General features: G+C 44.2%; 1 protein-coding gene across 1 annotated transcript in view; it reads right to left on the bottom strand.

Annotated features, from left to right (window-relative positions):
• Positions 1-10,701: 10,701 nt before the first annotated feature.
• Positions 10,702-22,832, bottom strand: part of LOC142469995 (kelch domain-containing protein 3-like) — a 123,097-nt gene continuing 110,966 nt past the window's right edge. Inside the window, exons 17-19 of the mRNA XM_075576832.1 lie at positions 17,009-17,093; positions 13,352-13,456; positions 10,702-11,404 (exon numbers count right to left, since the gene is read on the bottom strand). Coding sequence (XP_075432947.1) covers positions 11,300-11,404; positions 13,352-13,456; positions 17,009-17,093 — 295 coding nt within the window. The 3' untranslated portion in view covers positions 10,702-11,299. The remainder of the gene's footprint in view (positions 11,405-13,351; positions 13,457-17,008; positions 17,094-22,832) is intronic.

Genomic DNA, 22,832 nt, shown 5'->3' with positions numbered 1-22,832 from the left:
GGATCTCTTCAGAATGATCCTTACCAGTAAGAAGGCGAAAAGGAATGGTTTGTAAGGAGATAAATGCTGGTTGAAGAGGTCGACCATCAATGGCCTCCAATCCCACTGGGCACTTCTTGCGAACAAGGGGAATATTATTCCTTTCAGTGAAACCTTGATCGACAAAATTCCTTCCCGACCCCTTGTCCACAAAAGCCAGTGCAGAAACGTGGAATCCCTCGCCGGTGAGCGCAACAGGAAGGAAGATCCTGTAAGTGGTCTCGCTGTGATAGGGGATAAAGAAAGTGTTCCCAATGTGATCCCCCTGGATGTCGTTGAGAGCTGGAGTTTTGCCGACTTGTGGGGACACTGGAGTACCAGATGACCGGGATTGCCGCAGTACAAGCAGAGTCTGGCGTTGCGCCAGTGTTGTTTCTCCATGGCAGACAATTTGTTACCACCTAATTGCATGGGTTCAGGATAGTCGGGGTGTAAAGTTTCAGGAATGCTGATCTGGAGAGGAGAGGCTCTCAGAGTGGACGAACGATAACGGGATCTTTCGGACCTCCGCTCCTACAAGCGTTTATCCATGCGGATGCAGATAGCGATAAACTCCTCATGGCCAGTAGGGAGTTCTTGTGCCGCGAGTTCAGCTTTCAATGTCTCGGAGAGGACTTGCCAAAAGGTTGCTGATAACGCCTCGTTATTCCATCCAGTCTCCGCAGTGATGGTACGGAACTCCAGAACATATCTGTTGACAGGACTGTCTCCCTGGGAAATGTGGAAAACAGAAAAAGCAGCAGTGACCTTGCGACCAGGTGTGTCAGATTCTGTGGATTTCCCAGATGTAGGAAGCCCAGGCCAGTGCGTCATTGGTGAGTAGGGAAATTATATACGCCACCTTAGATCTTTGAGAAGGAAAACGAAAAGGCATAATTTCAAACTGAATAAAGCACTGATTCAATAACCCTCGTCATTCAAGGGGGTCACCAGCGTAACGATTGGGTGTCGGAAGTCGAGGTTCAGATGTCAGGTTCATAGGCATAGTGGCAGGAGTGGGAGGGATGGAAGCAGGAGGAGGAGCTTGCGATTGAACCGAAAGAGACTGGAGATTCTCCTGTAATAGGTCCATGCATCGGTCGTTTTGCTCAAAATATCTCTCAACCCTCGAGAACATGCTGGCGTGCGTGCTCAAGACTCGCCCCACCTCAGCGGGGTCCATGTTTGTGGGGCTGAGCATACTGTAACGATGCGCTCACCACAAACAAGGTGTGACTGCGAGGCCGAGGTGGGGATTTCATAAACGCCAACCCACAGCCGCGAGGGAGCGTCTGGAGTATAGAGAGGTTGAGGTAGCCGTGTCGGGGTAGGAGAGGTCAGGATGGTCAGTGATACTTGCCGAGGTCTGGATTGGAGAGGTACGGATCATTGCAGATACTTTTGCCAAGGTTGGGATTGGAGAGGTACGGATCATCGTGGGTAAGCCGGGGTCAGGAGCGGAGAGGTATGGATCGTCGTTGGTAAACCGGGTCAGGAGCGGAGAAGTGCAGAATCCAAAAAGTAAATAAGGTCAGGCAATGCAGGACAAGACAGGCAAGGCTCAGACAGGTGCAGAACTGCCGTGAACACAGCATACATAAACAAGGTTATGCTCAGCCGATGTGCCAGAGAGCAGGCTGAGCATATATAGGGAGAACAATCCAATGGGGGAATCATACTCCCTACTAAGCTTAGCTGTGGTTGGCTGCTGGAAAACACACGTGAATCCTATAGGTCAGCGGAACGAGATTGACTTGGCATGCGTGCGCGGGTGATGCGCATAGCGGGTGGCACTGTGCGACAGCGACATCACCGTGCGAGCAAAGCCTGGAGGTGGGGCCAGTGGAGATGGCATTAGAAGCCGAGTGAGATCCATGCGTGCCCCTAGGAGGTACTCTGGCAATGGTTGATCAGTGAGATGTGCTGCAGGAGGCAGCAGATGCAGGGCACCTGATCGTGGGTGTAGGTGAGTAGAGAGCGTGCCGAGAGGGGCGCGGATGACGGATCCTTACACCACCATACTCCCTGTGCAATATAGGTCATAAGGTCCTACTGTTCATGCCTGCATGGAACTCCTGTCTGGCAGGGGAGTGGTTACTCTGGCATAATGCCCTGATCAAGAAGATTCATATTGAATTCCTGTCCTGATATTATTGTCTTATACTGATGCTTGTGTAACACCCTTTCCCCCCTTGCAGGAGATCTCCATGTTATGTGTAGTCTGGTGCTGTGTAGCTCACCTGATGTAAGCCAGGAAGCCTGAGTCTCTGCGGTGGTAGTGGGAATAGCTTCGGGACATATTGGTACATATCGGTACTTCCTCTGTGCAGCGCCTCCATCCTGTAGGGTAGCTGCCGGAGGCAGGTAGTATCTATCTGCAGGAACCCCCTTTTTTCAGTGATGACACAGAGAAGTGGAACTGTCCACCTTTTATTTGGCGGACCAGGACCCGATTTCATCTCTTGCAAGAGAGGTACTTACAGTATTACACGACCATCACATAATATCTTCCCTCGCATCTTGCATCACTGTTATACCCTAACTAGGCCACCCAAGGGCTTAAGGCCCTTGAGGCTAGTCACCACCCCCTTGCCCCCTGATGGGTAAGGCAGAACCAGCCTCACTTACTGGAGAGCAGGATACATCCTGGAATCGTCTCCTCTAAATTTGAGTTAGGAGCCTCTTATATACCTGGGGAGGGGTTACTAACCCTGCCCCAAACTGGGCAGGTGTTAGAGGAAGTCCCGGTATCACACCATACTACGTGTGACACCTTAACACTCCCAGCCCCAGGCATGACGCTCCAAACTGCCATCCAGCCTTCACCTGGCTATGGCAACAATATTGCTAGTGTGCCAACGGACTCACATCCTGGCCATGTGAAAGGAATCAACCCTGACACTGCCTGCACTTACCAGGACTTACATGCCAGGGCCGGGAAACAAGTAGCTAGGGGCACAATGCTAAACTTGTACTATATAGAGATACTTTGTTCACTGACCCAGTGTATTGATTCAAGGAATGTTGTATGCCAATAAACACCAACAAGTTATAAAGTTCCTGGCACCATTTTTCTATTTTTACCTGCACCTACATCCACTCTTAACAGCCTTGGCCTGACCCCACTTGAAAGAAGACCCTGACATAAGAGGTAAACCAATTGAGCTAACATTCTGTGAGCAGGTATCAACCCTGTCAGAGAAAGAGAGACTATTAATCATGTTCACCCCATCTCTATACAGCCGGGTAGAATAGGGGTGTTGCATTTATACTGTATAACAAAATACATGGGCTACATAACAAACATCATATTTTATATCATATTTACATATTTGAAAGTGGCCACATTCATATAAGCTTGAACATAAAACGCATAAACGCATAAATAATTACCATGCTGGTATATCATGTGGGCAGACTGACTTATAACTTCTTTGTGTGTATAGTGTTTTGTTTTTGTTGGAAACTTGTGAATTTTATTGGCACAAAAAGGGAGAAAATTATAGCAAAACATACATTAATTGTATCCCATTAAAAATGTTTCAATATACTTAATCCCTATCTATTCATATTGCTTGATATAGCCACTTCACAGATTGTTCACAGATGCAATCAGGATTAAAGTGCTTTGATACAGTTTCCCATATTTAATGTACTGTAGGCCAGGATTGAAAAAGCTGTGCAGCCTTTGTTACCATGTCAATGAAGCTCTAAGCTCCATTCAAATGATGGCTTTGAAGCAAATAGGCCAGAGTGAAAAAAGGTGAAACGCACAGTTAATGATCAATTAACTTTCCAGGTAGTGAATATGACTTATTGTTACAAAGACGTACTATGCAGAGCTTTACATAGGAATCCAGGGTTATACTTAACTGTGCTCTGTATGTGTTTTAATATAAGAATCGGTCTACATCAACATTAGCTACTGTAAGTAGATAGGTGGGACTGGTATATTTGTGAGACATTTTTAAACCATTTGTTTAAACATAAATACAGTCAGGGCCGCCAACAGCGGGGGACAGAGAGTACTGGCGTCCTGGGCCCCGTGACTCAGGGGGCCCGGCCACCTGGGCCCCCTGCGCAGCAGTGCCTTTTGATAAATCCCGTCGCCAGGTCACCACGGGGTGACAGAATTAAGCGCGCTCGCGATGCGCCAGTAAGCACGCGCGTCTCGGCAAAAAAAAAAAGGATTTTTTTTGGCCTGCGCAAGCTCTATCTGAGCTTGCAAAGTGAGGCCCGCCCTTTCCTGCATGGAGCAAGTCAGGTGAGTACTGCTCCATGCCTCTCTTGCCTCCCCCTTGCCCCCCTGCTCCGATTCGCCCCCTCATTCCGATTCCCCCTGTTCCGATTCCCTCCCCCTGTTCCGGTCCCCCCCCCTGTACCGATTCCCCTCCCGTTCCGATTCCCCCCGTTTCGATTTCCCCCCGTTCCGATTCAACCCCCGTTCCGATTCACCCTTCCGTTCTGATTTTCCCCCGTTCTGATTCCCCCTGCTCTGATTCACCCCCCGTATGTGAGTGCCTGAGTGTGTGTCTGAGTGTGTGTGTGTGTGTGTGTCTGAGTGTGTCTATGGGTGTGTGGGTGTCTGAGTCTCTATGTCTCTGTGTGTCTGTGGATGTGTGGGTGTCTGAGTGTGTGTGTGTGTGTGTGTGTCTGAGTGTGGGTGTGTGGGTGTCTGAATGTGTGTGTGTCTGAGAGAGAGTGTCAGAGAGAGAGTGTCTGAGAGAGAGAGTGTCTGAGAGAGAGATTGCCTGAGAGATAGAGTGTCTGAGAGAGAGAGAGAGAGAGAGTCAGAGAGAGAGTCAGAGAGAGAGAGAGAGAGAGAGAGAGCGAGAGAGAGAGAGAGTCAGATAGAGAGAGAGAGTCAGATAGAGAGAGAGTCAGATAGAGAGTCAGAGAGAGAGAGAGTCAGAGAGTCAGACAGAGAGTCAGAGAGAGATAGAGTCAGATAGAGTCAAAGTCTGAGAGAGTCAGTGTCAGAGAGCATCAGATAGAGTCAGAGAGAGTCAGAGTCAGTCACAGAGAGTCAGAGAGAGTCAGAGAGAGTCAGAGTCAGAGAGAGTCAGAGTTAGAGAGAGTCAGAGTGTCAGAGACAGAGAGAGTCAGAGTAGAGAGAGTCAGAGAAGAGAGAGTCAGAGTAGAGAGAGTCAGAGGGAGAGAGTCAGAGGGAGAGAGTCTGATAGAGAGAGGGAGAGAGTCTGAGAGAGAGAGGGAGAGAGTCTGAGAGAGAGAGTCTGAGGGCGAGAGTCTGAGAGAGAGAGAGAGGGAGTCTGAGAGGGAGGGAGAGAGTCTGAGAGAGAGAGAGAGGGATAGAGTCTGAATGAGAGAGAGGGAGAGAGTCTGAATGAGAGAGAGGGAGAGAGTCAGAGAGAGAGAGAGTCTGAGAGAGAGAGAGAGAGAGAGAGAGAGAGAGAAAGCGTCTGAGAGAGAGAGAGGGAGAGAGTCAGAGGGAAAGTCTGAGAGTGTCTGAGAGGGAGGGAGTGTGTGTGTGTCTGTGAATGAATACAGACACCAACCCACAGTCAGTCATAGTCACCCACCCACTCGTCAGTCTGCGGACGTGCGCTGATGACGTCATCCTGGTGGTGCGATGGACAGCTCCGGTGAGTATAAAGAAGCAGCCTTTTCATTACCTTGTACACCTTGATAAAGTGCTGTTGCATAAAACGCGTAGGTGTGTTCATGTAGTCCGTTTTTTATTGTTTTTCTAGCATGCAATAAATTTGATCATTCATCTTAGTTTGGAGTTGCCTGGCTGTTTTTTCCTTCCTGGGAAATTGAAACATTTTTTGTCATAATCTACTCATTTAGAATCAGTGGGTTATCATATCGAGCTTTTTGGAGATTAGGGTTTATCTGAGGATTGTTATTATTTATACAATGCAATATGTTAAGATATATTTTTTCTTATTTTCTATCAAGGTGTTCTCCAATTTTACTTTATATAGGGATATTCCTCAATGGTGATACACAATATATAATTGTCGAACTCTATTAATTTCATTTTTTTTAGACCTTAACAGCATAATTGGATAGTTCAATATATGATTTAATATATACATATATAACTAACATCCATCCCTATATCTCAGTTGAAACTTGATAGATTTTCTATTTATTATTAACTTGTCATATTTATTTGAACCTCAGTCTTAATCTTTATTGATTTTGTTATATGTATATATGTTTTTTGGAAAACTTATCATTAGTTCTATTATTGATTCCACACATATATTTGCCAAATTACCTCAGAATGGGGCATGGATGTGAAGGCTCTTTTTGTTTGTATGTCTTTTTTAAGTATACAACAATTACTTAATATCTTTTACGGAGCCAGTTACACATATATCCATTTTGACATAATGTCTTACAAACAACATTAGCATTGCCTGCTGCCACCCTGTGGATTTTACATGCCTTAGAGTACTATCCAGTGAGGAATGGGTCTCCTATCTATTATCAACCTTGATCCGAATGGTTCGTTGTTTTTATTGTTGTTATTTATGCTTATATATTTTCTATCTCTTATGTTTAGTTTTTTTGTTGTTGAATGTTTAGTTATTATGTGTATTACTTTCACTCGCCCTCTGCGCTGTTGTTCTCGATCCTCCGCAGGCAACAAGGTGTTGACATTTTGCGGACAGCCGACTGGAGGATGTGTTCCACCAATGGGGTTTTTCCGTTTAGATTTTCGTGCCAATTCACTGCCGGCACCCAGTGTTGGGGGCGGGGGATCTTTTATAACAGTAGGAGTTTGACGGGACGTGAACATACTCTTTGATAAAAGGCTTCTTGCCCGAAACGCGTCAGATTGTTTTATCTGCGTGTCACCACGTATACCATGGATTAAAGTTATTTTTAACCTCACTCTTGCTGGTGTCTAGCCCCCATTTCTTGCAGCTGTGCTCTGTTTTTGGTCCCCATGGACAATTTTCTCTATCCCCCACCTACCTCTACTCATCCCCCTTTGTCTTTCTCTCTCACTGTGAATCCTGGCTCTTTCTTTCTCTCCTCTGACTCCCCTGTTCTCCTTGGGGACTTCAACTGCCATATTGATGACCCATCTCCCTTGGGCCTCCTGCTTTCTCTTTCTATCCTCTTCTTTTGGCCTTCAACAGTGGACTGAAGCCAGAACCCACAAAAATGGCCACTACCAAGACCTGGTTTTCACTAAAAACTTTTCTTTCTCTGATTTCCCCATTTCCCCCCTTCCTCTCTCTGACCATCATATCATCTAATTTTCTCTCTCTCGCTTCTCTCCATCTCCACCTACCCCTCGGTTCTGCAGAGACCTGCGCTCTATTAACATAGCAGCTTTTGATTCCACGTTACGCTCCTCCCTCTCCTCTCTCAGCTCTGCTCCAGACCCTGACAACCTGGTCAGGAACTACAACTTTTCCCTATCCTCCTCTCTTGATCTACATGCCCCTCTTTCTCTCTGCCGTTCTCGCCCTTCTAACAGCAGACCCTGGCTAAATTGCCACACGTGCATGCTGCGTTCCTGCACTCGTTCCTCTGTATGCCTCTGGAGGAAATCTCACACTCTCGCAGACTTCCTTCACTACCAATTTATGCTATCCTGCTTCAACTCTGCCCTCTCTCAGGCTAAACAAACTTTGAAAGAAATACTTTTCTTCACTAATCAACATGCACAAGTCTAACCAACGCCGACTCTTCTCTGTCTTTGACTCCCTACTCAAACCATCCCCGGCTGCCTGTTCTTCTTCCTCCATCTAACCTCAGGACTTTGCTGACTATTTCAAGGAAAAGGTGGAATCCATACATTAGGACATCCCCTCTGTATCCTCTCATCCTACACCTTTTCCTAACTCTCCTCCTGCCTTCCTTGATTCTTTTTCTGATGTTTCATTGCTGACCTCCTCTTCTCCCTCTACCACCTGCCCTCTTGACCCCATTCCTTTCCATTTCCAAAAAACTCTTGCTTATAATATAATCCCTACTCTCACACACATTTTTAACTCCTCCCTCTACTCTGGTACCTTTCCCTCCTCTTTCAAACATGCAAGTCATACCATTACTCAAAACAGCAAGCTTGACCTTTCTAACTATCGTCCTTTCTCTCTCCTGCCTTTTGCCTCTAAACTCCTTGTATTCTCTCACTTGCTCCATTTTCTCAACACCTATTCTCTCCTAGACCGTCTACAATCGGGCCTCCGTACTGCTCACTTCACTGAAACAGCTCTCACTGAAATAACTAATGACCTCTATGCTGCTAAAGACAGAGGTCATTATACTTTGCTCATATTACACGACCTCTCTGCAGCATTTGATACTGTGGACCACCCTCTTCGCCTTCACATTCTCCATACTCCTGGCATTCGTAACAAAGCTCTTTCCTGGATCTCCTCTTACCTCTCCCATCATACTTTCAGTGTCTCTTTTACTAACACCTCCTCGTCTATCGATCTCTCCGTGGGGGTACCCCAGGGCTCTGTCCTGAAACCTCTCCTCTTTTCTCTTCATACACTCTCTAGGTGATCTAATCTCTTGGGTTCAAATATCACCTCTATGCTGATGACACACATTTACTTTTCAACCCCTGACCTTACACCTGCTGTACAGACCAACATTTCTGAATGTCTTTCTGCTATATCATCCTGGATGGCACTCCACTGACTTAAACTCAACATGTCAAAAACAGAGCTCCTCCTATTTCATCCCAAACCTAGCCCTACTAGCATTACTGAAGTACTGTCATACACCCAGTAGCACAAGCATGCTGCATAGGGGTCACACTCTACAGCTCTCTCACATTCTCCTCACATTCAAAAGGGTATCTAAAACCTGTCGCTTTTTCCACCACAATATTACAAAGATACTCCCTTTGCTCTATTGCTCGACTGCTAAAACTCTGACAAACGCCCTCTCCTGGCTCCCTATCAAATACCCAATCACCGACTCAATTCTCCTCCTCACTTTTAAAGCTTTACACTCTTCTGCCCCTCCTTACATCTCAGCCCTAATTTCTCGCTGTGCACCATCCCCTCTTGCGTTACATCAAAGGATGTCTTCTCTCTACCCCATTTGTATTTAAAGCCCACTCCCACCTTTGTAAGGAATCGTGCAACATGTCCTCTGCGCCGTGTTCCCTCCTTACCTGTTGTCTCGTAGTCCTCTACTCTGGCAGAAGCGTGTGTGCGCACCCCCGCTCTGCTTACAGCTCTTCTAGAGTGCCACAGAGCTTAGCTCTGCCCCCTCGGATGTGCTGCGCTTCTATCGCGTGCGGCGTGCACACGTGACGTCGTGCACCGCTCCCCAGCTGCGTGGCACGTACTTGTCTCCTGCAGCCAATCCTTGCCTCCGCGGAGGCCGTGCCTCATTCCGCCCCTCTTGTGACTGGTTCCTGTGTGCATTAAATATCCAGCAATTCCTGTCTTACGTTGCTGAGCATAACTCGTTGTAGCCTTGTGCTTCCACGTCTGTTGTGCCTTGCTCCCTGTCTCGTGCTTCTCTCTACAGTTAACCCTTCGTGTACCGACCCGGCTTGTACTTGGAAACTCCTGTGGATACTGACCCCTGCTTACCCTCGACTCTGCTAATTTCTCTAACCCTGAACACGGCTACACTGACTACTACTATTCTGACCTCTTCAACCCCAGACCACAGCTATATGGACTTTGACCATTCTAATCTCTCCAACCCAAGACCTCGGCAAGTATCTGGAGTAACCCACTCTCTCCAACCCATACCCGGCTACGTTGACAATCCACCTGCCAGGCACGCTTCCGCTGCCGAGGGTGCGTGGTTCTATACTTCCCCACCTCAGTACCGGGGTCCTGTCTTGCTCGTGGGCAGCGCAAGCGTTACAGCGTTAAACCTTTCTCACTGACTGTCCCTCACCTCGAGAATGCCCTTCCCCTCAATATCTGACTAGCACCTCTCTTTCCCCCTTTAAGACCCACCTTAAAACACCTGCTTAAAGAAGTATATGCTCCATGGCTGATAATTTACAGCTCATACATAAACCTTGGCCACTTGCAGACACACTTACCAAAACACCCTCTTACTGTTTTTCTACAATCTTTGTACCAACCAAATAGATTGTAAGCTCTTTGGAGCAGGGAATCCTTTTCCTAAATGTTACTTTTATGTCTGAAGCACTTATTCCCTTTATGTATTATTTGTATTTGTTATTTATAGGATAAGTCACGTGTATTACTGCTGTGAAGCGCTATGTACGTTCATGGCACTATATAAATAAAAAATATATCTTCACTTGAGAAAGACCACTTTTGTCGGTTGAAATGTTATGCTATTAGATAATAAATTCTTTGAAAATCCGCAGTGCCCTGTACCTTCAATTTTTACTATATAAATAAAGGTATATATACATACAAGTAATAAACATTAGTGTGCCGGTGATAATTCTTAGGGTTTTTTTCACTAAGCTCTGCTATACATTAACTCATCCGCATGGGTGTCAACGGCCATACAAGCAAATGGTAGTTCACACTCATTTGAGTACATAAACTTGTAACAGAGCTTAATGAATCTGAGGGTTAATAGTTAAACTCTTAGATGTCAATATGTTTTGTTTGTATTATATATTTAGCCATTGCTTCTTTCGAGGTCTAACTGTCATTTGTCATAGAAAACACAAAAACACAAATGGCACATGCCAATATTGTTTTGAAAAATATATTTTAATCAAATTAGACTCATTACACGATCACTGGTCTGAGTAGGAAAACACTTTATTTTTAAGGATCAGGATTAGTGATAGAGACAGTTACTTACAAATATAATAATATACTGTGTAACTTAAGTGAAATGTTAAATAAGTGATGTATTGAGATGGTCTTTGAATATTCAAAATATGTTACTATTGCAAGAACTCTTGCACATATTCTCACAATTACATACATTAGAGTAGTATTAATTCATGTCCTCTAGTCCATAGACTTTAGTCAAAATAACTGGTCACATGTATTATTCTTGCCATTAGCTCAATATTAGGCAGATAATATTTTGTGGCATGAATTAAACAGGTGTATGTTTATCACTTAAACACCAAATGATGATCCCACAAATTCAGCGTAGACAAATATAAGAAACGTATTAGGCATGTTTCTTATATGTGACAGGCAACTTCTATATACTACTCTGTTTGCTTCTAGCTCAGTCTTATTAAAATAGATAAAAAAAATGTGTATGGCTTATTCGATTTGACAATGCTCTAACTAAAAAATCATATGGCATAAAAAAGAATAAAAAAAAAAGAATAATGCCAGTTTTATTTGTGGGTAGATTACCCAAATAGTCACATCCCTTTAAACTGCTGCATGATAGAAATGAGCTGTTGATTGCGTTTTTCAATGATTTGCTGTTGTTCTTTTAGCTTTTCCTGTTCTAGGAGAATTTCTTCCTAAAAAAAAAAAAAAAAAAAAAAAAGGCAATTTAAATATTGCTGTTTTATAATATATTTAATAATGTTGCAAAAATAAACTCTGGTAAAGCTATGCTTGTATTACTGCCGGACTACCTGTGAATGACCTTTTTTTCAATCACTTGCAAGCCAAGAAAGAGGTCTGCTAGGCAAAGAATTTGAACAATTGCCACAGAGATAAGAAAATGAGAAGGCCTATGATTCCTACAAATTATGGCATTGCATGACTACTGTAGTGCAACATGTCATTGTAATACTGCATCTCATCTATAAACACTTTACTATCTGTGTTTAACGGTCTTCAAATATTTTCTGTTAGGTCTCAAATGCCAAAAATAAATATATCTTTGAAGAAGTGGCGTAGCACTGTATGTATTTGGATGCCGGCAGAGCTACTTACTGACCAATGGTTCAATGAGTGGAATCTACCCATGGTGCAATAAGACTACTAATTCTTTAGACTAGAAAATCAGAATGCTTAATTGGTGCACCCAAAGTGTGTAGTGAGTTGTACTATGTACTTATATACTATATTACTATGCTTATTGTTTTAGTGTACTGACATGCTTTACAATATTTCATTGTAAGTTCTGATGTTGGCTAGCTCAGATTAAGAGGTTGAGTGTTTAGAGTATAAGAACGGTAGGTGGGTAGCAGAGTTAAATACAAGCCGGGGGAAAAACCTGGAGTCCAATAGCTAAGGTTGAAGTGGAGAGCAGGAGAGAAAACGGAGCACTAAATCCAAACCTGGCAATGCCAGAAAAAAAGTTCAAGGATGCGTTCCCATAAATAAAAGCTTATTTTAATGGATCAGAGACCAAAAAAACCCACACCAACGCGTTTCAAACTATCACTAGTCCTTTATTTATGGGAACGCATCCTTGAACTTTTTTCTGGCATTGCCAGGTTTGGATTTAGTGCTCCGTTTTCTCTCCTGCTCTACATATTCCTCCACAGGCGGAGGCACAGTTAACCCGTGGGATCCTGGATACATCTGGACTTGCTGTTCATCGTGGATATTCATTCCCATGTGAGTCCTTTCCAATTACCCACATTTGTTCTGGATTTTAGCATTACTGTTTTTCATTTAATAGATGCCCAGTAACTGGTCGCCTGAGGGTGCTTTACTATAACTATATCCTTACTGCCTTGCTTGTGGGATTATACTGTGCCAGTACGCATCTCCTGGAACTATCTGATATATGCCTTTATTGGGTTAATTCCATCCTACAAGACTTTATCCACAATCAGTATTGCTGTTTTATTCTGAGCACCATACAACGTTTTTCTTTAAGGTAGAACTGGAGCAGGCAAGCAGCAGAGTTAGAAACAAGTTTGGGTCACGGTCAGAGTAACAGACAGGAGGCAAACAGGACCACATGGAAGGTTGGAAAAAACAGAACAGGTCAAGTTGCACTAGCAAAGCATGAAGGTTGTCTGTGTTTTTTATAGGCAGCAAGAGATGGCGTGTCTATGAACAGACCAATGGCTTTGCCTCTTCTATTACCCAATCGGAGACACTAAAGCAAAAGTGTGACGCTGAGACAAAAACAATCCCACGGGCTAAATAGGCAGAGACAAGGAGCTGCTGAGATACTGTAATGATTAGCACGACAGTGTAGGCTGCTGTCTGGGAAGATAACAATCCAGGTTCAACTCAAGCAACAACCTTACACTTTTACCTTACACTTTTACCTTATCTCTTGCGTTCTGATCAAGGATGTCTTCTCGCTACCCCCTTTGTATCTAAAGCCCTCTCCTGCCTTAAACCCTTTTCGAGATTGTGTGAATATATATACACAAACACAGTAGAGCAGGATTCATTAGATTGTCAATATTTATTTAGACTAGATAACACCAAATAAAGATTAATTATCTTCTTTTCTATGTTTCTATGGGTAGATTGTCTGAATACCATGTACTTACTCTAAGTTTACAAATGTTCTTTCTTTCCATGTCATTTTCCTCTGCCCTTGCTTTAAGCCAGGCTTCATTTTGGGCCTTGTGTTTTTCCAACATTTCTTGGAGTTCCTAAAAAATATATATAGTACACTCATGTTGAGAATATACATAAAACAACAATAATTGAATGCTCAGTTTCCCAGGCAGTACTCTTCCTTTTTTGAGAAAAAATAATTAAAAGCAGGGCTCTATTTCTGATGTTAATAGGATGGGAACCTGGGAGTCCCTGGAGCTGAACGGAAATATTTTTGCCTCTGGGGTCCCCCAATTCATGGGATACTTACTGGTGAATGTACAGCTGTAGCCATACTTATTGTACCCAGAGCCCCTGTCTGTAGAGGTCTATTCTTTAACATGGGACCCCCTACAGAGAGATTTTCCACTGCTGGAGGATTCTGCAGTTTTTCCTGGCAGCAGGTACAGAGATTTTGGCTACATCTATACCAACATTTCACTCCCCTCTAAGGCCTAGGACATAGTAAAATCAGCATCGCTGAGGCGGGCTGAGGCGCGCTGAACAGATGCACAAAGCCCCTGCATCTGTAATCAGCGCGGCTATAGTTTCTCCCTCCGCATGCGCGCTGATGCGTGCGGAGGCTGAGAAACTTTCCCGAGACAGGCAGTTTTGAAATTTGCCGCTCGGGGAAGTGGAGGAGAAGTCACGTGACCGCTCCAATCCAATGGGAGCGGGGGACTAGCCCCGCCTCCTGCTCCGCCTCCTGGCACGCCCCCGCTCCGCCCCGCCCCGCCCCCTGAGCGCACTCACTGCCTCACCTGCAAGGACAGGAAAAGCATAATTTTCAGCAGGCGAGGCAGAGCAGGAGCACGCCTCAGCGAGCTTCAAGGCCACTATGTCCCAGGCCTTAGGAAAATAAAAGGGCAGTTTAAATAATCTCTCATCACTCAAACCAATAGGAAGCCACAACTTCATCCACTGCAGTTTCCTATTGGAATTTAAATCCAGAAACTAACGGCGGTACTTTGACTTGAAAGAATCTTTTGAACCGGAAGGTCATCAAAGCTGTATATAACGCTCTTATATAACTCTGGAGACCCCATGGTCATACCCAGTATATAACAAATGGGGATTAGGTAGGGAGTTATAATTATGTACTGTATACTGTAGGATGACATTTTATCTTAGTGAAACCTTTTTAATGTGAGAATTTGTTATGGTTATGCGTGGGAGAAACCTAAGTTTTTATTTAGTCTGTTTAAAGTGTTGCAACAGTTAACCATAAACATAATCCAAGATATAAAAAATGGTGTGGTGCGAAGGGCTGGTATACAGACACAGTAATTCCATGAAAAAAGTTCCAGCATAAAAGACCCCCAGTTTGAATTTGTTTAAATTGAGAGTTAAGAAGCTGGTGACACACACTTACTTGGAAACTATAAGGATCCCTCAATATGGCCGCTGAGGCAGGACATCTGCATCTACCAATATGGCCACCAAGGCAGGAAGTTAGCCTCAATCTGGTTTAATTGCCTGCACCTGACAGCTCCCTTTATAAGGCTTCATTCCCCTCTCTTCCTTACCTGTGCACGGTTCAGCTTACCTTGTTCCCTGCTGGAAGCCGTGTGCTGCCTGTCTTGTTCTTGCCTATCGTTGACGACCTCGGAACTATGACCCTTACTACTCTGCCTTCTCCAGCCCTGACCCCGGAACAGTGACCATGTTTATCCTGCCTTCTCCTTCCCTGACCTCGGACCCAGACCTTACTGCTCTACTCTTCAGTAGTCGGAACCCAGGTATGGGTCGGTCTCTACTCTCCACTTCTGCCTAGTGGGTCTGTCTCTTGGACAGTACACAGCGACGTATGCAACCGTAACAGAAACCTCACAATACACAGATGTAAAGGTAATAAACAACTGTTAGTCCAGAAATGGCAATGTGTAAATGAAGTCCACCATACGTTCAGTAAATGACTTGATAAGGATATTACATCACCAAACGGACTCACATGAATAGTGTAGCATCGTGACACGGCTCCATATATCCAAGGGTCCTGAGTTTGCTGACGTTATGAAAATGGAGGCAGCAACAGAGGAAAAATATTCGTATTCCGTAAAAAAAATGCTTATTTATTGGTCAGAGACAAAATAAATGACCAATAAATAAGCAATTTTTACAGAATACACTGTTTTTAATTATTGTTCCAGTAGTAGTAGTGCTTTGTTTTCTTCTTCTGCTGCTTCTATAAACATAATGTACTTGTAATTTTTGCGAACAAGTTAAATCTGTAAAATACATGAACATTTTTTTCTCCTCTTTATTATTGTTAAATACATAGCCAGATCAGTCCTACTGTATAAAACTTGCAATTTTATACATTTGTTTTTAAAAAATGGTTTATGGTAATTGTTTTTTTTTTTTTTAGAGTTTAGGTCCCGTCTGATATGTCACGACACAACACAAAGTAGAGTAATGTGTGGTTTTAAAAATGTTAATGAGTAAAAACGTCACTATTTATTTAATACTAGGCAATGTAATGGCATTTATGCAGTGCTTTTTTTGTAAAAAAAAAGTGGTGCTGGTACTCAGGGCCTGAGACAGTTTTCCCACGGCCCATGACTAGCGTTTTCACTGCCCCCCCTCGCCTCCACCTCTCTCTCTCTCTCTCTCTCACCCCCCCACCTCTCACCCAATCCCCACCCACTCCCAGCATATCACCCATCTCCCACCTCTCTATATCAACCTCCCACCTCTCTTCTCTATCACCAACCCCCCCAGAGCTCTCTCTCACCCACTGTGCACCTCTCTCCCCACTAATCTCTCCCAGTCCCCCAACACTCTCCCTCCCTCCACACCACCTACCCAACCGCCCTCATCCTCACCTTTTACCCACCCCCACCACTCACCCACCCTGATCTCCTCCCCCACTCACGGTGCTCAACTACCCAAACTCTCTCTCCCTCCTTCTCATCCCCCATACCTTTCCCCCCAAAACTCAATAACCCTCCTCTCTAATAAACAGTAAGCCCCCTCTCCAATACTTATAACCCCCTCTCACCCAATGCTCACAACACTCCTCCCCCAATTTTAATACCCCCTCTCAAACACATAAGAACCATCCAATACACCTACCCCTCTCCCAATACACACACCCTCCCCAAAACACACACACACCCTGCCAACATACACACACCCACACCAACACCGCTCCTCACACAAACTCCCTTCCCCGACATTCACAATCCCACTCCCAACACACACACATATACTTGAGGGGGATGGGGGAATAGGGCTGTTTCGGTCTGTCTGAGCTACTGCACTGCTTAGCCATGCGAGGGGCGGGGAAACAGGTAGGAGCGGGAGGGATGTGGAGTGACAACCCATCCCCGAAGCAAGCAGAGAGCAGCAGCTGCATCAGCCGGTTTGGAACTTGGGGTGAAAAAAAATAGGTGTTAGTACTTTGTGCCGTGCCGGACCAGCACAAAAAAAAGCACTACATTTGTGATAACACATTTCTTAAATGATTTAATTTTTTTTAAATTAGTTGTCAGTATAATCATATCCACAACCCATGAAGTTTAATAAACACACAAAGGTTATGAGCACCATTTTCAAAACATGTTAATTATTTGGAATTATTTTCTACAATGGACATGAACACAAACCTGTTGCTGAATTTGGTGCTGCTTGTTGAAAGACTCTTTTTCTTGCTGGAAAGAAGTTTGAGCATTGGAAAACTTTGCTCTTTCACTGCATAGCAAAATAATGAAACCAGAAAATGTTTAGTCTATACAGAAAACAGTTACATTTAAATTAACGTTATAATAACACAGACCCAAATTACACAGACTTACCCCTAGCTACATGTAAGATACAGTGGTGATTTCAAAGGAGCACTCTCAGTATAAACACTGCAAACTGCATCGGGCACATATAGCAAGTTTATACACCCTTTGATCAACTTAATACTCTTATCTAAGACACTATCAGCTACATTCACAAAGTGCAAAAGGGTTTTTATGAACGTTTGACAAAGGCTAAACACAGGTTAAATTACATTTTCTGCCGGCTGTTTTCTGTAACCTAGGAGTTTTTGTATTTTTTTATGGATCATACAGAGTTAACAAAGCTAAGATACAAAGCAAATGACATAGATCTGATCTGGCCTTAGAAATGCTTATTCTTGGATTTTATGACCCCCCTCCCCCCTACTATAGCCTATATCCTATGATCAATATGAGGGACAAGGGCACTGGAATATATAGTATTAATATAATAATAACTATGTATATAGCGCTTTTATCCCAATGAGACGCAAAGCACTTCAGTTACAAAACGGAAATAAGTAGAAAACCTTAAATTGCATTGTATGTCTTTATTTATATAGCGCCATTAATGTACATAGCGCTTCACAGTAGTAATACACGTGGTAATCAAATAAATAACAGATAATATAAATAACAGATCATGGGAATAAGTGCTTTAGACATAAAAGTAACATTAAAGAAGAGGAGTCCCTGCTCCGAGGAGCTTACAGTCTAATTGTTATAAATGTTATAAAAGAGACCAAACACAAGGAAAGATACAATACAGCATGGGACGGTACTGTAGTTAGTAAATACCAGACAAGTTGTGGCTCATTAAATGCCTGGGTAAACAGGTAGGTCTTTAGCCTGTTTTTATAGATTTCCAGACAGGGGCCTCTCGACCTGTACGAGGCAGACTGTTCCAGAGTGAGGAAGCAGTGTGGCTAAAAGCTCAGGCCCCAAAGGAAGTCAAGGAGATTCTGGAAACTGTTAGGTATCTCTCATCGGCAATTCAAAGTGAGTGAATGGGAGTGTAGCGAACTAGAAGCTCTTTAGATAGCTGGGACCTTGGTAGCATAGTACGTTGAATGTCAGTAAGCCAATCTTGAAATAAATTTGCCAGTTTACAGGCAGTCAGTTCAGAGAACAGAGAACAAGTGTTATGAGGTTAAAAACCAGACTGCAGCATCAGGGATGAAAGGTTCATATGGGACCTGAAACGTTGTTTCTCCTCTACACTTGGCTGTTACAATAAATGAAGAATTGCATTGTGAACTTGTGAGTAGAGCTCTACTTTGTACCTCTATCCTAGAGGAGGCCTGCGTTTTGAGGAATTTGTTAACCTATGTTGTGATGGCTGCACAAGCAGGATTCTCCTTGGCTCCAACTGTTGTCCCATCACTTTTGAACTGTTCCATTTTAACATTGACCCATATAAGCTTATGCCGGACGTATTACACATATTTTCAGTACAGCCTTCGTTAAAGAAGTACATAGGCAGTAAAACCTACTCACAGAAAGCTGTTTCGACCTTTTGGGTCTCATCAGTGTGAGGCCGGTTATGAAATCAGAATTCAGCAGAGGTGTGTTTTGGGAACAGACACGTGAATTCTCATCTTTCATACTCCAGTGACCAATACCTGGGAAGAATCTGTTACATATAGGGATTTCCTTGGGCTGGCAGTAAACCCTGGTACAATCAGGTTGCCAGTAGTTGGTATGGAGTTTCCCCCCTTCCTTTTGGTATTGCACTTGAGTGACAGCAGGGGGTGGTACATCCTGTTGTAGCTGGAACAACAGGGTGCCCGCCTCCTGGCTGTACTTAAAGGCAGGAACGCCCTAAAGTTAGTACAGTTCCTTCCCGCTCTGAGGAAGGCAGGTCATACAACTGGGAGCCTGAGATTGGGGCCTTCCCATGTGTGCTTCCCTCCGGGGTAGAGTGAGTGCGGACCATACCTCTACCTCTGCTAGGGAGGTGGGGAAGACCTAGGAATGCTGTGGGTGCCCTTGGCCTGTAGTGGCGGTCCATGGACCATCATCCGGTGAATCCTGAGAGACTGTATTGGGCAGATCCTGCCATGTTACTGCAGATTATAGTAATAAAGCCATTCCTGTTTGCATTATACCTCCTGCCTGGTGTGTGACCATATTGGGGGGAAGAGGTAATAAGTTCTACCGTGGAAGATCACCTTAAGTTTCTGGAGTCTACAGCAGATGGAGGCGCTGCACTGCTAAAGAGATATCTGGGGTATGAACCCCAGAAGCCTGTTCCTGTTTCCCCACTATCATCGGTGGACAACTCAGCCCTCCTGTTGCCAGCAGGTATATGCACCACACAAAACAAAACACACCCTGTAATGGCCCCTATCTGTGATTGCGTGGGGGAAACACCGTTACACTAGCATTGTGTTTTACAGCTAGAAATGGAGACTGGCAGTGTCTGATATTTAAAGGCACCGCTCAGCAGGGATTAGTTCATTGGCCTGCTGCAGTGAGGAAGACTGAAAGCCATGACCTGAGTTGCTATCCTCCACATGACAAAAAAGTCATAGAATTCCACTTGACCTTATTTCACCTACAAAGTTCTCCTCCTTACCTTTAAGGCTCTCCCCTCAACTACTACTTTCTACATATCAGCTTTGATCTCTGGTCAGGCCCCTGCTGGTCTCCTGCGTTCTACCCATAAACATATCCTTTCCACCCCTTTCACTGCTACAGCACCTTCTCTCCCCACCTTTAAGACAAACCTTAAAATTCACCTCCTAAATGAAGCATTTCTATAGCCCAAATTATCTACTGTCCCACACCCAAAATCAAAACTACCAACCACTGTGGCCAAACCATGCCATCTAATACACCTATTCCCCACCTCCTGTCTCTGTAAGTATCCCAACACACCACTTAATTTGTAAGCTCCCCGGGCAAGGGATTTCCTTTCCTATTGTCTGATTTTGTTTCCACTTACTGTATTATTTTCTGTACTGTATTGTCTCTTTTGTAAAGTGCTGAGTACATTGTGGGTGCTATATAAATAAAGCTATACATATATTTTATGAACATGAGGAACAGGGCCTCCAACAAAAATTGTTGAGCCTAGGACAAATATAAGAACAAGCCTGCTCTTCCCCCACACTTGGGGGAAGAGAGGAAAGCAGGTATGAGCAGCGGGAGGGGGTATAAGGAGGCAATGGGCGTGGGTGGAGGATATAAGGAGGTAATGGATCTAGGGGGTTTGGATATAAGAAGTTAATAGGCCTGGGGTGGATATAATAAGTAAATAGGCCAGGGGGTTGGGGGGAAATAAGGAGGTCCTGGGGCCATGTAAGAGGATAATGGACTTGTGGAGGGGGTGTAAGTGGATAATGGTCCTGGGGAAGGGAAAAACAGATGGGTGGTGGCCAGCAAAGGGGATTGCCCTTCTTGCCTGTGCAGGTGTAGGCAATAAACTGTAGGCCCCTTGACTGAATGTACCCAGGACTGCAGTCCCAGCTCTCCTCCTCTGTCAGTGGCCCTGATGAGGAATGTCCTGGAATTTGATCACATTACTGGATGCATTTATGTCCACAGCTCAGGCATGCAAACCCTGCACTTCAGGTTCCAGGCAAAACTACTCACAAAAATACTCACATTTGAGGTTTGTACATATACATTTTGAAATAAAAAACATAACCCACATGAAATATTTTTACTTTGGCTACATGTGCAATATGTCTCTATGCAGTACAGTTTGTGAAACGCCATTATGAAAGTAAAGCTAGCCTGGTCACATTATTTTCTGCTCTGTGGCTGGAGTGGCCCGTGTAAACAGCTATCCCGTCTACAAATTTTACATTCATTTTTTTTCCAGAAACTCGAATCTGGGTTTTTTATTGTGCTTAACCATTTAGTCGCCTGTGCTTTCCTTCCATTTAGAACAATCAAAATGGCTGCCAAATCTCGCAGGTTCAACTGGCCATTAGGAAGCCACATAATTGGGGGTAAGCCACCGTGGCTTCCACTTGGAGGACTGATTACTGTAAATGCTCAGGAATTAACACTGGTAACTAAATGGATGCGTATTTCAGGAACCACCTGGGAGAACCCTCTGGTCAAACTATATTAAAATAATCTGTGCCATAAATGAACAAAATTTCTGCTTTAAGAGGAGGCTGGTCTTTTTTTTTTTTGTATGTATGATTGTGCTAATTGCATGTGGCAAAACAACCAATTAAACAAATACAAAATACAGGCATACCCCGGTTTAAGGACACTCACTTTAAGTACACTCGCGAGTAAGGACATAACGCTCAATAGGCAAACGGCAGCTCGCGCATGCGCCTGTCAGCACGTCCTGAACAGCAATACCGGCACCCTACCTGTACCGAAGCTGTGTGCAAGCAGGGAGACTATAGAGCCTGTTACACATGCATTATTTACATCAGTTATGCACGTATATGACGATTGCAGTACAGTACATGCATCGATAAGTGGGGAAAAGGTAGTGCTTCACTTTAAGTACATTTTCACTTTACATACATGCTCCGGTCCCATTGCGTACATTAATGCGGGGTATGCCTGTATGAGAAGATTGGTAGGGCCAGGATTAGGAGACATGTTGCCACAGAGTAGGAGTAGGAGTACTAGTGACTAATGAGAGGAAGAGAGAGTAGGATAGTTTCTTTTTTTATTGTTTAGGGTGATGGGGAGTGATGTGAGAAGTAGAAGTGATGTGAGGAGTTGATAGTTACAGAATGAGGGGCATGACAATAGACAATGGGAAGTTAAGGGTTTCTAGGAGCTAGGGCTAGAGGCAATGTGCAAATGAGAGTGGAGTAATGGTAGTCCAAAGCTGAGAGGTTGTTGAAGTCTATACAGGCATACCCCGCATTAACGTATGCAATGGGACCGGAGCATGTATGTAAAGTGAAAATTTACTTAACGTGATGCACTCCCTTTTTTCCACTTATCGATGCATGTACTGTACTGCAATCGTCATATACGTGCATAACTGATGTAAATAACGCATTTGTAACAGGCTCTATAGTCTCCCCGCTTGCGTATAGCTTCGGTGCAGGTAGGGAGTTCAACTTTGCTGTTCAGGACGTGCTGACAGGCGCATGCGTGAGCTGCCGTTTGACTATTGGGCGATATGTACTTACTCGCGAGTGTACTTAAAGTGAGTGTCCTTAAAGCGGGGTATGCCTGTACTTATCATGAGGCTTCCCTGTACCCAGCTGGCCTGTGCAGTTACAAACAGCATGCAGTGTGTGCCTTTTTGATGCTGCCTGAGGCTCGTTGCATTAGGCAGTGCCAGGGTTTGTTGAAAGTGGTTGCAGAGGGAGTTGGAGGATAAGGTAGTCGTGCGAGGAAGATGTGATGAGTGTGAGTGGAAGAGGAGACGTTTTGGGAGAGACTGAAGTACGTGAGAGGTAAATGGTGCAGGCTACAAATGTAGAACATGAGTGTAGAATAGTGAGCTCAAAAAAGCTGACCAGTAATATCCTCACACAGAAAGTTGCTGGAAGATCCAGACAGACTTAACTCCCCCTCTTGTCTAACTCCTTGATAACTTTCAGTCACTTATAAATGTTCCCTTTGAAATGAGCCCACTTGAAATGCAGTGCTAACCCTCTATCTGTGCTTTCACCATGTTATCTGCAGACATATACTCATAAATAGTCACATGACTCTCCCTGAATACCGC

This window comes from Ascaphus truei, chromosome 1 (assembly GCF_040206685.1).
Source record: "Ascaphus truei isolate aAscTru1 chromosome 1, aAscTru1.hap1, whole genome shotgun sequence".
In the NCBI taxonomy this organism is placed as follows: Eukaryota; Metazoa; Chordata; class Amphibia; order Anura; family Ascaphidae; genus Ascaphus; species Ascaphus truei.
This window is presented reverse-complemented; position numbering and strand designations above follow the sequence as displayed.